Here is a 17144-nt window from a genome sequence, read left to right on the forward strand (position 1 = left end):
AACCATACGTAAATATCTGTATCGAGTAGAAAAGTAGATTATATATTTGTACCATTACTAAATAGTGAGGGTATCTTAAGCACACACTGCTTATGAGGAGAAAAACACACGGCGTCAGAAAGAGTAATGGCAGTTGACAACTATGAAAAAATATTGGGTATGAGATTTTAAAAAATAGAGCGGCACAGGAGAACAACCGATTAATGTTCGGTCGCCTGTACGAAGTGGCCACCTTTAAATGGTTCAAATCGCGTTTGTTGACAGAACTAAATATTTATTTGTTTATATTCTAGATCACTATTATAAGTATTACTAATTCATAAACACTTCGTACTATGTAATTTTGCAGGCAAATTTTCTATGCCGACCAGCGTAAGGCGACCGCCTCATAAGGCATTAAATAAATTCTTCCGCTTAAATCAACCTTGTCACTGCAATAAAAATAATCGTATTGAAATGAAAAAAATCGTATTCGTAATGGCACTTACCCGTGTCTGTGTGGTGAATAAGAGTTAAGCAAGACGTACTCCATTGTTTTGTTAGTCAATCCATCGAAATATTCAATTTGGTTGCCTAAATTGGCAAGCACACGATATTCCTCGCGATCGACCGCGGTTCTAGATAAATATACTCTATATAAGTGCACTTATAAAATACCTCATTTGTACAAACTCACCTTACGACTTGGAAAACCTGCTTTGACAGAGCTTTATAAGAAAAGCCGCCCTCCTCCTTGAACGCCTTAAAAGCATCCGTTTTCTTTAGCGCCGTCATGCCCTTGAAAATCTGCAAGCTGCTACGCGCAACTCCTCGTTGAACTTGTACATTTAAGTATTTGTAGTTGGGATTGACGGGCAGCCAAGTTGAGTTGCCTGTGCTGAAACCGGCATTTTCCGATCCATTCCACTGCATCGGTGTGCGTTCTGGATCGCGAAAGTTGCAAGAGTCATCGGCACAATCGATTTCTCCATCAGGCATTCCGATCTCTTCGCCCTTAAAATATTTAATTTCCAACATAAGATTATAGAAGGTCATACCGTTATACTTAAAAGCCATTTACGTAATAAGTAACCGATGTACCGGGCAGTGCATGTATTATCATAGTCATCGCATCCACTTTGCTCTCACCCATACGTGTTGGTAAGCGACTGTTGTCATGATTGTTTGCCACCCAATTCGCCATTTTATGTTTGGTCCATATGACATCCATCCAGTCGTTAGCTTGTGTTTCAATGGTCTCCGCATTGGAGTTTTCGTCCAGTTTCACGAAATTAAAATTCATTGGCATCTGCCCACCGACGTTGGTGCCATTAGAAATATAATCGCTCAGAACGGTGACATTGGAATATGCTTCGATTATCATAGCTCTGAAAGGCGAAAAGTTTAATTACTAAAAGTAGATATTTTAAAGGATGCACGTCTCACCTTGTATCTCCACCATGAAGTCTCTGATATTCGTCTAGAAATTCGCGCCATTCGTAAATAATTTCTGTATTTTCCCAATCATCTTGTGTATAGATGTGTTTGAGGTATCTAAATAGAGTGGAATCATTTGTTTCACCGCTCAGTGGTTCATCTGGAAATGTGCCATTTTCGAAACGTTTTTCAACTAAAAAGTTCGTGGCATCCATGCGAAAACCATCTACACCACGATCAAGCCAAAATTTCATCACTTCCAACATATGCTCGTGCACCTTGGGACTAGCGTAGTTCAAATCCACTTGCTGCGCGAGAAATTGGTGCAAATAGTACTGTTGCCGCTCTTCAACCCACGTCCATGCAGAATCACCGAAAACCGACATCTAAACAATATTGTAGTGAGTGTAAGAGTAAGATATTCTCAGCCTACTAACCCAATTGCTTGGTGGTGAACGCTCGCCCGTCTCTGGGTCAATTTTGCCATCATCCCATACATAGAAATCGTCGTAGCCATCTTCACGACGTATCGATTTCTGGAACCACTCACACTCGTCACTCGAATGATTGGGCACAAAGTCTAAAATTACTTTTAAATCCAATTCGTGGGCCTTAGCCAACAAAGCATCGAAATCCTCCATTGTGCCGAAGAGTGGGTCAATTTTCGTAAAATTCGCGACGTCATAGCCCATATCAGCCATCGGTGAATCATATATGGGTGAGATCCAGGTTGCTGTAACACCAATTTCCTTAAGGAACGCCAGCCGTGAAGTGATGCCATTCAAATCGCCTATACCATCGCCATCGCTGTCCATAAAGGAACGCGGATAAATCTGATAAAGGGTGGCGGACTCCCACCAATCAACTGTTTCGATAGCAGTAGCGCCCAACGCGCAAAGCAGCAGCGCCGCTAAGAACCGTAACGAACAAGACGACATATCAATAAATACTAGCGTGTTGTCTGAGGAACTAGCGACTATTTATACCGGGAGATAGTTGGAGATAAAAGTTCTTGCTGTTTCAGTATTGAAAACCAAATTACTCACAAGATCTTATCAAAGGGTTGATATGGTCAGTGTGGGCCTTACGTGAACTGGATGAGCACCACTATATAATTCTGATAAGCGGAACATGTTGTCTAGTATTTGTTGGGTTTTTGGCATAATTACCTGATTAGGACCAAAAAACACACGATATATAAGGCAATATATATAAATCAAGGTATGTACGAGTACACACGCATTTATTAATTTTTAAGATAGGTAAGTTATATTTGGAAATCTGTAATTTATATTGGTTTTGCTTTTATCAGGTCTATACAAATGCGCAATACGTAGGTTGCCTTTTACATTTAAGAACTGAGGCAAAGATGAGTCATCGAAAATTTCTTAATTGTTTTCCAAATCATTCTCAACTAAGATCCATACATTTTACATGCATTTGAACCGATTGACGAAGCACTTGTGTCACTCTGATTGAGATATAATGCATTCTGAATGCATCAACCGCATGTCGAAAAACGTTAAACTCTTTCTATATTTCATTCGGACGTGAATAAAAACAAAACGGTCGGTGTCAAATCAGGACTTATACGGTGCTTTATCTTGATGTGTCGATGTCTTAAGTTCCCAGTTGCTCAAATTCAGTTGAATTATGGAGTATTGGTCTACATCGTAGTTCTTCAACGTTTGCAATGCACTAGTCGGTAACTTGTTGCCTTTTGACATTTGCTTCTGCCCCCCAATGGCATTGCTAATGATCAAGTTCACCTTTCAGCTTCAAACGTCACACGGCGTTGTCATTATGCAGAAGATCTTTGAATATATCTATCAAGTAGTCAGTAAGATTTTCCATTCCTTTGGTTTTCAAAGTGCATACTTTTTTCTGGAAGCAGAAAACTCAGTTGAAATTTATCCAATACTTCTCTAGAAAAGCGCGTCTTCAAATCTTCGCCGATTGTATCCAACAGAGGAATGTACATTGCGACCCTGTAGTATTCTTTGCAAGTTCTCACGCAAAATTTTCGTGTTTTTTTGTCGGAAGCAGATTCGTCAACTTCCAGTTCTGCCGCCATTTTTCGTGTCTGAATGAATGGATTGAAAATGTTCCACAACTTTTTGTCTTCGATTTCGGAACGTCACAAGCAGAGTATCGTAGTTTTTTCCGCTATTTCCTTATTTTTCCAGTTACTAATTTTTCTACAATGTACCAATCGAACATATCACCCCCCATGTTCCCCCTCTGAATCCGCCACTGATAAACGTGCTGAGTATGCATAACAACAAAAAAGTCAAACTTTACGATACATTTGTGAATTGCCAGATTGTAAAGCTAGTGTCGCCAAGTCCCGAAATATAAAAAGCAACCTACGTATTTGGCGTTCATTAATGATTTCAATCCAATATCTGATTCACTCCAAATAAGAACGCACGCAAGTCACCTTTAAACAACACTTTAAAGTGGCTCTAAAATACGTAAATCTATTTTTAGAATGGCCTTATCACTCGATTTATTGTGTGATCCCAAACCAGCCGCCTGAAATCGCAAAAATGTTGAAGTATCTTGCTTCACAAAAGCAATTACTTTTCATAATTAAAATACTTTTGATTGTATTTCTTAGAAACCCACAACAAATGCCGATGATTGACTCTTATTTCTAGAAAATAAATTTAAGCAAATTTCGAGGTTAAGTAATACCCCAACAAGCAAGAACCCAAAATGTAAAACGGTACTATTAAAAACTTTTGGTGAAATCACATATGTCAGGACGCGACCAACCGTTTTCGACCTAATTGGGTACGTGACATTCCTCTCACATTCTCATGTCACAGTGCGAAAATGAGCGTAATCGGACTATAACCACGCCTACCTCTCACACAGCATAATTTTAAGTTCAAGTACTGTACAAACCAAGAAGCAATTGATACCATGGAATCGCATATATACTATGCACTAATAATTCCTTTAAAGTATGCCACCTTATGACCAAAAATTGCTCAAATCTAACTAAAACTGTTCAAGCCCCTAGGTACCTAATACGTGGATCCCAGGTCTATAGTTCACTTTTAACCGAAAATATCAGCCACTCTATGTGATATACAATAGAAATTCAGAGAGAATGTTTTCCTGACAATAGTAATTCTGTGTATCAAAAATGGGTTGAATCGGATCAGTACTCCTCTGAGGCTCGTATGTATACCTAATATAAATATTTTAGTACTTCCGGGTGACTTTATACCGCATATATAGCGTGTTTTACTCACAAAAGTGTATCTTTGTGCCTAAAGTCGATAAAATTATGCAAAGACTGACTGACTGGCTGACTTTACTCCATGTTATTGGTGATTGTATGTGAGGTACTTTAATAAAATCCAGGAAACATTTTTTTAAATATATAGCAAGTAAATGGTATGTGTTACTGGTAAAAATAGATAAAATCGGGTCAATATTACGCCCAACTCTCATATTTTCCTGAAAGATTTTCTCAGATTTTGATTCCTGCGAATTGCATGAGTATAACATTTTCGGTTGCACCCGAACTTAGCACTTCCTAACTTGTTTCAATGTGTGTTTTTTTGATTTGATTACATTTGTATGCGTTTGATGCCAGACCATTAGAGTCTGTCTGAAGTATTGTATTTTGAAATATAGTATATCGGATCTCTTTTTTATGTTTATGTCTAAGTCAATAAGTGCTTGGCAGCTGTTTGTCTACGACACGAAGCCTTATCTGACGATGTTTACAATGCAACAAATTGAACAACGATTGTGCTTGATAGTTTGGGTTTCCCATGGAGTCACGAGAATTAATGAAAATGTTGCAGACGTGCTTTAAGAACTCTACTTTTCCACGAAAACAGGTATTTATGATATTAATGAAGATAACATCGAAACAGTTATAGAAATAGAGATTTAATACTAGACTCGCGACAAGAGACATTTTTATTAGAAAACTATATGCTAGTATTTAATTAAAATAATATATATTTTAGACTGGCCTTTTTAATATTTCCAACTTTTTCATCTTTGTGTCAATTAGCGACAATTGTGATGCAAGTTCTTAGGTTCTGGCGCCTGTCCGAAGTCTTATTGTGTCAATTATGTGTTTTGCCAAATAGCCGTGCCCACTTTTAAGTGAAACACATCTTTTCTGCTGACAAAGCTAAGCATTTAATTGTCTACATGATCTTAGATACATATTGTTAAAATAACCGCTCAATAATATATATGTAATTTTTTAGGAGAACCTTCATGCCGACCAGCGTAAGACGATAGCTTCATAAGGCATCAAATAAATTCTTCCGCTTAAATCAAGCTTGTGACTGGAAAATAAAAAAGGTATATTGAAATAAGAGGAACTCGTATTCTCCAAATGCCTCTTACCCGTATCTGTGTGGTGAATAAGAGTTAAGCAAGACGTACTCCATTGTTTTGTTAGTCAATCCATCGAAATATTCAATTTGGTTGCCTAAATTGGCAAGCGCACGATATTCCTCGCGATCGACCTCGGTTCTAGAAGAGAATGCTCTGTACTTGTGCACTTGAGAAATACCTCATTTGTACAAACTCACCTTACGACTTGGAAAACCTGCTTTGACAGAGCTTTATAAGAAAAGCCGCCCTCCTCCTTGAACGCTTTAAAAGCATCCGTTTTCTTCAACGCCGTCATGCCCTTGAAAATCTGCAAGCTGCTACGCGCAGCTCCTCGTTGAACTTGTACATTTAAGTATTTGTAGTTGGGATTAACGGGCAACCACGTTGAGTTGCCTGTGCTGAAGCCGGCATTCTCCGATCCATTCCACTGCATCGGCGTGCGCTCTGGATCACGAAAGTTGCAAGAGTCTCCAGTGCAATCGATTTCTCCATCAGGCATTCCGATCTCTTCGCCCTTAAAATATTTGATTTTCAACACAAGATTATAGAGGGTCATACCGTTATAATTAAAAGCCACTTACGTAATAAGTAACCGATGTACCGGGCAGTGCATGTATTATCATAGTCATCGCATCCACTTTGCTCTCACCCATACGTGTTGGTAAGCGACTGTTGTCATGATTGTTTGCCACCCAATTCGCCATTTTATGTCTGGCCCATATGACATCCATCCATTCATTAGCTTGTGTTTCAATAGTCTCCGCATTGGAGTTTTCGTCCAGTTTTACGAAATTAAAATTCATTGGCATCTGACCACCGACATTGGTGCCATTAGAAATATAACCGCTCAGAACGTCAACAGGAGAGTACGCCTCGATTATCATAGCTCTAAAAATTGGAAAGTTTTATTGTTAAATTTGTGTGTTGTAAATGATACAGGTCTCACCTTGTATCTCCACCATTAAGTCTCTGATATTCGTCCAAAAATTCGCGCCACTCGTAAATAATTTCAGTATTTTCCCATAGATCCATGGTGTAGATGTGGTTGGGAGGAGTTGTATTACCATTCGGGTCATTCGGTATGCCGCTCGGTGGTTCGTCTGGATATGTGCCATTTTCGAAACGTTTTTCAACCAAAAAATTTGTGGCATCCATGCGAAAACCGTCTACACCACGATCGAGCCAAAATTTCATTATTTCCAACATACGCTCACGCACCGCGGGATTAGTGAAGTTGAAATCAGGTTGCTTCGCTAGAAACTGATGCAGATAGTACTGTTGCCGTTCTTCAACCCAGGTCCACGCAGAACCACCGAAAACCGACACCTAAACAATATTATTGTGAGCATAACAGTAAAATAATCACAGATTCACAGCACACAAACCCAATTACTTGGTGGTGAACGCTCGCCCGTCTCTGTGTCAATTTTGCCATCATCCCATACATAGAAATCATCGTAGCCTTCTTCGCGGAGTATCGACTTTTGGAACCACTCGCACTCGTCACTCGAATGATTGGGCACAAAGTCTAAAACTAGTTTCAAATCCAATTCATGCGCCTTAGCCAACATATCATCGAAATCCTCCATTGTGCCGAAGAGTGGGTCAATTTTCGTAAAATTCGCGACGTCATAGCCCATATCAGCCATCGGTGAATCATATATGGGTGAGATCCAGGTTGCTGTAACACCAATTTCCTTAAAAAACGCCAGCCGTGAGGTGATGCCATTCAAATCGCCTATACCATCGCCATCGCTGTCCATAAAGGAACGCGGATAAATCTGATAAAGGGTGGCGGACTCCCACCAATCAACTGTTTCGAAAGCAGTAGCGCCCAACGCGCAAAGCAGCAGCGCCGCTAAGAACCTTACCGAAAATGACGACATATCGATAAATACTAGCGTGCTGTCTGAGAAACTAGCGACTATTTATACTGGCAGATAATTGGAGATAAAAGTTCTTGCTCTTTCAGTATTGAAAACCAAATAACTCGCAAGATCTTATCAAAGGGTAATATGGTCAGTGTGGGCCTTACGTGAACTGGATGAGCACCAGTATTAAATTCTGATAAGCGGAACATGTTGTCTAGTATTTGTTGGGTTTTTGACATTATTACCTGATTAGGACCAGCGGCACAATAAATTACGCAATATTTATAAATCAAGGTATGTACGAGTACACACGCATTCATTGGTTTTTAAGATAGGTAAGTTATGGTTCATTAACAATTTGAGAACAATATCTGATTCACTCCAAATAAAAATGCACTCATAACGAAGAGACCTTTAATCAACACTGTAATATGTGCCCTAGTCATAGGTTACGATATTCCCTGATTTCGATCTTAGGCACTGATTCCCTGATTTTCGTGAAAAATGCACTGATTCCCTGATTTCCTTCTGAATCGATTTTTGTTCATTGTTCTTTTTTTTGAGCGAGTGCGAGAAAAAAAGTGAACATCACAGCGTTTCAGTATATTTGGCATCGATCGAGAAAGAAAACAATAGCATTTTGGAAATGATGGATTTTATAATTGATAAAGTTGTCAACGCTTTGCAAGAGAGAATTGAAAAAATTTCATTCCTTTCACTTTCACCACCAAACTCAATGCTTTCAATGCTAAGGGAAAACGTGAAGAATGTGCGAACTTTCGAGAAAATGGTTTCATGGTTTATTGAGAATCGTTCTGTACCTATGCAACGGGATTGATTTTGACTGAGACCGATATGGTAACCCTAGCTATAACGTACGTAAATCTGCTTTTAGAATGGTCTTATTGCTCGATATATTGTACGCTCTCGAATCTATACAGATCGCTGCCGCGTGAAATCGCCAAAATGTTGAAGTGGCTTGTTGCACAAAAACAACTAATTTTCATAATCAAAATGCTTATATTGTTTTTCTATGAAACCCACAATGCCGATGATTTACTCATATTTATAGAAAAAATAGCAAACTCAGAAGGAAAGTGATTTCCCAGCAAACTCAAAAATAAATTTTCAAGAAAGTCATTTATGCTTTATTTAAAGAGGAAGGCAATCTCGTTACCAACAATAGCCAGCGTTATCACGATGTTGGCCGACTTTTTTTGCGGAATTTGTTTACGACGGACAATCTCTAATTCCAAGAAGACATGGTTTACTTCTAAGCATAGACACATTGTGTGCAAAGTTTGGCAACTCGTTAATTTCGAGAAATGAGGCAGTCAAATGGCCGTCAAGATCATGCGATTTGAGATCTTTAGATTATTTTCTTAAGGGGGTTGTTAAATCTAAAACAACGCTCGAGAGCTCGAAGATAATATGCAGTGCACTGTAGCAGAAATTCTAGCAGAAATGCTGCACCTGGTCAAAAAGAGAGTGGAAATATGCAAACAGAGAAGTGGCCAATTTGTTAAAATCATAAATGGCACAAAATTATCTACACAACAAAAAAAACAGAAACCATCTTGACCAATTTTGAGTGATTTATTTCATTTTATCTTCACGTCGTTCTTGTTGGTACACCCTACGCCGTCTGTATGTCATTAATGATGTCTAAGTTTTCCGCTCTTTTTAACATGACCAACGTGTTTGACTTTTTTGGTTTTGGTGCAGTTCTTGCCCTTTGACCATCCTAAAATGAGCGCCTCATGAGGCTTCAGATAAATTCTTCCGCTTAAATCAACCTTGTCACTGAAAAATAAAAGAGAATATTGAGTAAGGAAAATTTGTATTCACCAAATGGCACTTACCCGTGTCTGTGTGGCGAATAAGAGTTAAGCAGTACGTATTTAATTTTTTTGTCAGACAAACCATCGAAATGCTCTGTTTGGTTGCCTAAATTGGCGAGCACACGATATTCCTCGCGATCGACCGCGGTTCTAGAAGACAACATTTTATTCAAATGCACATGGCAAATACTACATTGTATCAACTCACTTCACCACCTGGAAAACCTGCTTTGACAGAGCTTTATAAGAGAAACCGCCCTCTTCCTTGAACGCCTTAAAAGCAGCTGTTTTCTTCAGCGCCGTCATGCCCTTGAATATCTGTAAGCTGCTGCGCGCCACTCCTCGTTGAACTTGTACATTTAAGTATTTGTAGTTGGGATTGACGGCCAGCCAAGTTGAGTTGCCTGTGCTGAAGCCGGCGTTTTTCGAAGAATCCCACTGCATTGGTGTCCGTTCGGGGTCACGGAAGTCGCAAGAGTTTCCGGTGCAAGCGGCGGCATAATCAGGCATTCCGATCTCTTCGCCCTTAAAATATTTGATTTTCAACATAAAATTATATAGGGTCATACCGTTATAATTAAAAGCCACTTACGTAATAAGTAACCGATGTACCGGGCAGAGCATGTATTATCATAGCCATTGCATCCACTTTGGTCTGACCCATACGTGTTGGTAAGCGACGGTTGTCATGATTGTTTGCCACCCAATTCGCCATTTTATGCTTGACCCAAAAGACATCCCTCTATTCATTAGCTTGTGTTTCAATGGTCTCCGCATTGGAGTTTTCGTCCAGTTTTACGAAATTAAATTCATTGGCAACTGTCCACCGACATGGGTGCCATTAGTGAAACAGTTACTCAGAACGTCAACAGGGGAATACGCATCGATAACCATAACTCTAAATAGTGAAAAGTATCATTGTTAAAATTGTATGCTGCAAAAGAATGCAAGTCTTACCGTGTATCTCCACCATTAAGTTTCTGTTATTCGTCTAGGAATGCACGCCACTCGTATATAATTTCTGGACTTAACCATTGATCCTGGGTGTAGCTGTTTTCTAAAGTGTCATCCGTTCCAGCCTTGATTGATTCATTTGGATATGTGCCAGGCTTGATCATGGCGGGTCTCACGTGATACTATATAATTAATTAGAATAAGACAAACATGTTTACATGAAAATCGGGGGTTTTTGACAAACTCGTCTGATATAAAAATATTTTGTAATTATAATATGAATATTGGGTCTTCAACAATTGGTGTTCGCGAGATTTAAAGAAAAGCCAACATAACCTTTATATACGAAAATTACGTGGCACGTTGTTTGTCCGCAAACTGATTTTAGCAAAATTTAGCCCACTGTGTCCAGTTGGCAGCAACTAAGAAGATAGGGTAGCCAAAACAATTCATTGATAAGGAATACAGTGAAAGCTGCATTAAATGGACGCTCTATTAAGCGGACATCTGCATTAACATATTGACCAGTCCCACAATTTGTTGATATTTATGAAGTGCAATCTATTACGCGAACAACTCTAACAACTAATGGGAGATTTCACTGTATACTTTTTTCAACATACGCATGTATTCACAACCCCCAAAAAATATAATATAGTTAAACTTCCGCAACTCAAACTTGTATAACTCGAACTCTTGTATTAGCAATAGAAGTCAAATTGCATGCAAATTTCCTGCCATAACTCGAATTTTTTTTGTGGATTATGGTGATTCGAGTTAGGAAAGTTCTGTTTATAATTTTGTCAAACATAAAGGGCCATTTCCTCAATGTTTGTTTAGCCGCCATTTGTCAGTTAAGTTGTGGTAAACTTAATCAAGACTCCTTCTTTCGGTAAAGAACGTTTTTTTAAATAGAAATGACAGATGCTCTTAACCTAACTGAGGAAACAGCCATAAATTCGTTATTTTTTCCATTCACATTTATTTGTACGAGCATACTTAAAAGTAAACCTCAAGTACAATCCCTTGGATTCTTATACCGACAAAACCGTTTCGCCTTGCTGAAATGGGTGATTGAGTGACTCCTAAACGTAAACGTTGTGCGAGGTCTTCTTGGAGTAGGAAGTTCTTCGTCTTCCAAGCAAAAATAATCACTTTTAAATCGTGCAAACCACTTATGGCATGTTCACTCGGCTTAAACATGTTGAACAAACAACATCCACCAGAAACAATGATTTTCCACAGATGTTTTCTTCATATTAAAGTAATAAAGAATAAATATATATTTAAGTAAATAAAACGCTTCAAATGAATGACATGTAATGAAGAAGACGCGCAAGGGCGGTAACTTTCTAGCTGATGTTCGGATTATTGGAACAATGGAATCATAATCAAATTTCATCTTGGCAAACCGCATATGTTTGTATGTAGTTATAGACTTCTTTTAGAAATATGCGTCTATTATTATGTTATATTCGTGAATTATAATTTATATTTGTTTTGCTTTTAAATAAAATCGTGTTACACATACTGAAAACAGTTTACATTTCTTTAAAAAAATATCACTTCAACTTATTGCCTATGTTTGCCGGACTTTGGATGTGAGCCACGTGAGTAATTCTCCTAAAAACGCAGCATTTCCAGCAATGTTTGTATATTTGAAACTCAGTGGTACTAAAACGCCTGTTGAGCGGCACTGTGACAAAGCGATGAAAAGTCAGTACAGCACGACGAACAAAATATCCTAAAAGTATGCAACGTTTAGCTTAAAGCATCAACTGCAAGTAAGTATAGGTGCTGTAATAACAAACGCACACAAACACATATTCTTAGAGCAGAGAACGGCAACGAATCATTAGAATACTACTATAAAGGGTATATTGGGACTGGGGGAGGGTGTAATTTCATTAATTTCTGACATTCTGACAATTTGCTAAAATAACTTAAATCATTATGCATAGTACGTATGTATACATATATGGGAGGTGGAGTAATTCTTCAACCGATCTCATACATTTTCGGCATTAAGCGGTGGGGTATATAATAATATTCGTTCGTTCAACGTTTTTTATTTTGAAAATTATCCTTTTGGAAGGGAAAAATACTGTTGAAACAAAAGCTTTTCTTGATAACGAGTTTCCGGACAATATATGTAAGCCAAACTTTATAGATACCCAGTTGTGCATCGTACTGAAGTAGACAGACAAATAAATGAGATGTTAAAACAAAATATATTAGTTCAGAGCAATAGCCCTTATAGCTCACCTTTATGGTTACCAAAAAAAATTGACAACGGCGGCGAACAAAAGTGGCGATTAGTAATAGACTTCAGGAAACTAAACGGACAGACGATTGATGACACATTTCCAATTCCTAATACGGAAGACATATTTGACAAATTACGCACAATAGACCTTGCTAAAGGCTGTCATCAAATCGAAGTACATCCAGATGACAGAGCCAAATTGGCATTTTTGACGGCAAGTGCCCACTACGACTTTAATCGTATGCCCTTTTGGGTTAAAAACAGCTAGAGATTACATTAATAAAATTTGTGTGGTATATTTGGACGATATTTTAATTTTTTCTACTATTTTTATAGAACATATCGACTCTATAACGAAATTTTTTTAGAAATTAAGTAAGTGAATCAAATTTAAAAATTTCAAGACGAAAAGTGCCATTTCGCAGCATTTACAACGAAATTCCTAGGTCATGTTGTTTCAGTTGACGGTATTAGACCAGATCCAGACTAGCAGCATTGCAGCTGATCTTAGGAAAACTAACATTTAAAGTTTATTTAATCAAAAACTTTTTAACATCAACTAGCAGTTCATTTAATAATCTCTTGTGGCTATAGTAGATATAAAGTAATACAATTCATGTGAACATTATTTAAACTTAGAGGTAAAGTGACTTTTACGACTTTAATACGGTCAGATTTAGAGTTAATTTCCGGAAAAAAGCTGTTCCAAACTCGTTCAACTTGAGTCCAGAGTTCATCTATGGGTTTTGGTGTTTCTCTTTGAACAATTAACCGTTTTTTAACAATCGCCTATAAATTTTCAATAGGATTCATATCGGGTGACTGAGCTGGCCACTCCACCACCCGAATTCCGTTATTTTTCAACAAAGATTTTTTAATACGGGCGGTATGTTTAGGGTCATTGTCTTACATGTGTAACAAAGCACCAGGTTCACATCCAAAAATCTCGAAGCTAGGGATAAGTGAATCCTCTAGAATGCTAATATAGTCCGTAGCCTCTATTATTCCGTTAATTTGACGCAGTTTTCTTACCTTTCTGCCACAGAAACAACCCCACATCATAAGTGAACCACCTCCGAATTTAAGTGTGCGCAGCATATTCCTATCCGTGGGACCGCATTGCTTGTCATACCATGTCCAAATGCGTCTATATAAATTAATATGATCAATTTTCGTTTCGTCAGACCAAATTACTAGTTTCAACTGTTCGCTTCTCCAGTTTTTGTGCTCTTTCGCAAATTTCATTCTAGCCGCTTTGTTCTTCGCTGACATGTACGGTTTTAATCATTGCTCTTGCACGCATTTTAAATCTTTTCAACGAAGTTCGAATGGTATTGTTGCATGCTCTAGTGCCTAAAGACGACAATAACACTTCCTTAGCTTCCTCCGCGTTTTTAGCTGCATCAGTCATGATAAAACGCCGTAAAGTCCTTTCTGTTTCAGGAGTGACTTTTTAGGTCTGCCTAAATTTTTTTGGTGGTGTGTTAATATTGTTTTTTTTGTTGTTGTTTGTTTTTTTTTATTTTACTGATGACACCAATTGAAATTTTATGCTTTCGAGCAATCTCTCTAACTGAAACCCCCTCCTGCAAGTCCGAACATACAGCTTTTTAAAAAATGAGGTTCAGTTTTTTAGTCCCGTCTGAAAAATGACCAGGTTTGATAAGTTCCCAATTTTTCGACCTTTAATTTTTGTTACAAACCTTAGTAAATGTGAAATCCTTCGCACAATAAAATTATTAAAAAGTGCTAACCACTATTTGGTAACAACGAAATTAGTTACATACAGCGTCACATCAGCTCAGAAAGGGTTCACGAGCGCTTACGGATTTTGAACTGTATTTATTCAAATTTAAATAAACAAGGAAGTCTACTGAAGTGGGCTTTCAAAACTAGAATGTCGATGCCATATAACAGCAAAAAATTTTTCTTCAAATATTGTCATATTTGGATGAAATTCAATGAGAAAAGTAAAATTTTGTATAACGTGAACACTTTTTGAACTCACTATATATGTTTTATGTATTCATTAATGATGTCTAACTTTTCCGCCATTTTTAAAATGGCCAAAGTGTTGACTTTTTTTAGTTTTGGTTCAATTATCGCCACTCGACCATCCTAGAACGACTGCCTCATAAGGCTGCAAATAAATTGTTCCGCTTAAATCAACCTTGTCACTGAAAAATAAAAGAGAATATTGAGTAAGGAAAATTTGAATTCACCAAAAGGCACATACCCGTAGCTGTTTGGTGAATAAGAGTTAAGCAACACGTACTCCATTGTTTTGTTAGTCAAACCATCGAAATGCTCTGTTTGGTTGCCTATATTGGCAAGCACACGATATTCCTCGCGATCGACCGCGGTTCTAGAAGAGAATGCTTCATACAAGTGCACTTGGGAAATACCTCATTTGTATCAACTCACCTAACAACCTGGAAAACCTGCTCTGACAGAGCTTTATAAGAGAAGCCGCCCTCTTCCTTGAATGCCTTGAAGGCACCCGTTTTCTTAAGCGCCGTCATGCCCTTGAATATCTGTAAGCTGCTACGCGCCACGCCTTCTTGAACTTGTACATTTAGGTCCTTATAGTTGGGATTGACGGCCAGCCAAGTTGAGTTGCCTGTGCTGAAACCGGCGTTTTTCGAAGAATCCCACTGCATTGGTGTCCGTTCGGGGTCACGGAAGTCGCAAGAGTTTCCGGTGCAAGCGGCGGCATAATCAGGCATTCCGATCTCTTCGCCCTTAAAATATTTAATTTTCAAGATAAAATTATATAGGGTCATACCGTTATAATTAAAAGCCTCTTACGTAATAAGTAACCGATGTACCGGGCAGTGCATGTATGATCATAGCCATTGCATCCACTTTGGTCTGACCCATACGTGTTGGTAAGCGACGGTTGTCATGATTGTTTGCCACCCAATTCGCCATTTTATGTTTGACCCAAATGACATCCATCCACGCGTTAGCTTGTGTTTCAATGGTCTCCGCTGTGGAGTTTTCGCGCAGTCTCACAAAATTAAAATTCATTGGCATCTGCCCGCCGACGTTGGTGCCATTAGAGATATATTTACTAAGAACGTCAACAGGGGAATACGCCTCGATAACCATAACTCTAAATAGTGAAAAGTATCATTGTTAAAATTTTATACTGCAAAAGAATGCAAGTCTTACCGTGTATCTCCACCATTAAGTTTCAGATATTCATCTAGGAATGCGCGCCACTCGTATATAATTTCTGTACTTCCCCATTGATCTAGGGTGTAGTTGCCCATTAAAGTGTCAACCGTTCCAGGCCTGATAGGATTATCTGGAAATGTGCCATTATCGAAACGTTTTTCAATTAAGAAGTTCGTGGCATCCATGCGGAAACCATCTACACCACGATCGAGCCAAAATTTCATCACTTCCAACATACGCTCACGCACCGCGGGATTAGTGAAGTTAAAATCAGGTTGCTTCACGTGAAACTGGTGCAGATAGTACTGTTGTCGTTCTTCAACCCATGTCCATGCGGAACCACCGAAAGCTGACGTCTATAAAATATTATAGTAACTAAGTCTAGCCGTAAGGTATTCATAAATTCATAAATACTAACCCAATTGCTTGGTACTGAACGCTCACCCGTCTTTGGGTCAATTTTGCCATCAGACCACACATACCAATCATCGTAGCCTTCTTCGCGACTAACCGATTTCTGAAACCACTCACACTCATCGCTTGAATGATTTGGCACAAAATCTAGGATCAGCTTTAAGCCCAATTCATGCGCCTTGGCCAACATATTATCGAAATCCTCCATTGTACCAAAAATTGGAGAAATTTTCGTAAAATTCCGGATGTCATAGCCCATATCAGCCATTGGTGAATCATATATAGGTGATATCCAGGTTGCTGTTACACCAATTTCCTTAAGATATGCCAGCCGCGAGATGATGCCATTCAAATCGCCTATACCATCGCCATCGCTGTCCATAAAGGAACGCGGATAAATCTGATAAAGTGTGGCGGCCTCCCACCAATCAACTGTTTGGTTGGCAGTGACGCCCAAAGCGAAAAGCAGCAGAGCCGCAGACAACCGTATTAAACAAAGCGACATTTCGATAAATACTATCATGCTGTTTTAAGGATTAGCGACTATTTATACCGGCAGAATCTTACCACATTTCGACAGCTGTTTCAATATTAAAAAAAAGTGCTCGGCGTGATCATAGCGGAGGTCACGTAGTATTGTTTAATAATTTGAAAAAGATAAATGGAACACGTTTACATAAATATCGTGAGTTTTTGACAAAGTCGGCTGATATAAAATAATTATATACCTTAGTAAAGAAATTATATGGGCACGACTTCAAAGCCATTAAATTTGTAAATAAAGGGTTTAGTATATACAACACAATTAAAGACCAAACATTTGCTTTA

The 17144-nt window shown here is 38.4% G+C and overlaps 3 protein-coding genes and 1 pseudogene across 6 annotated transcripts; all 4 read right to left on the reverse strand.

The window, feature by feature from the left end:
* Positions 1–332: 332 nt before the first annotated feature.
* LOC120771516 (maltase A2-like) lies at positions 333–2354 on the reverse strand. The gene is made up of 6 exons (XM_040099570.1): positions 1854–2354; positions 1426–1802; positions 1061–1367; positions 677–993; positions 489–617; positions 333–431 (listed from the first exon to the last, which is right to left on the reverse strand). Exons 1-6 carry the CDS (start codon positions 2352–2354, stop codon positions 359–361), a joined length of 1704 nt encoding a protein of 567 aa, XP_039955504.1. The 3' UTR covers positions 333–358.
* Positions 2355–5633: 3279 nt separating this feature from the next.
* LOC120771567 (maltase A2-like) lies at positions 5634–7676 on the reverse strand. The gene is made up of 6 exons (XM_040099633.1): positions 7176–7676; positions 6737–7116; positions 6372–6678; positions 5988–6304; positions 5800–5928; positions 5634–5738 (listed from the first exon to the last, which is right to left on the reverse strand). Exons 1-6 carry the CDS (start codon positions 7674–7676, stop codon positions 5666–5668), a joined length of 1707 nt encoding a protein of 568 aa, XP_039955567.1. The 3' UTR covers positions 5634–5665.
* A 1640-nt stretch (positions 7677–9316) lies between these two features.
* On the reverse strand, positions 9317–10620 carry LOC120770812 (annotated as a pseudogene).
* A 2648-nt stretch (positions 10621–13268) lies between these two features.
* LOC120772544 (maltase A2-like) lies at positions 13269–16838 on the reverse strand. 4 transcript variants are annotated; one of them, XR_005705067.1, is made up of 8 exons: positions 16321–16838; positions 15897–16258; positions 15531–15837; positions 15147–15463; positions 14959–15087; positions 14731–14899; positions 14426–14558; positions 13269–14364 (listed from the first exon to the last, which is right to left on the reverse strand). XR_005705067.1 is itself a non-coding variant. In XM_040101224.1 (6 exons), the coding sequence occupies exons 1-6, from the start codon at positions 16819–16821 to the stop codon at positions 14818–14820; spliced, it is 1698 nt and encodes a 565-aa protein (XP_039957158.1). In that variant the 5' UTR covers positions 16822–16838; the 3' UTR covers positions 14386–14817. The 4 variants fall into 4 exon arrangements, 1 of the variants encoding a protein (XP_039957158.1); XR_005705066.1 differs by having other exon boundaries at positions 13269–13701; positions 13755–14364; positions 14426–14899; XR_005705065.1 differs by having other exon boundaries at positions 14426–14899.
* Between the last annotated feature and the right edge of the window lie 306 nt (positions 16839–17144).

The sequence above is a fragment of the Bactrocera tryoni genome, chromosome 3 (assembly GCF_016617805.1).
Source record: "Bactrocera tryoni isolate S06 chromosome 3, CSIRO_BtryS06_freeze2, whole genome shotgun sequence".
Classification (NCBI taxonomy): Eukaryota; Metazoa; Arthropoda; class Insecta; order Diptera; family Tephritidae; genus Bactrocera; species Bactrocera tryoni.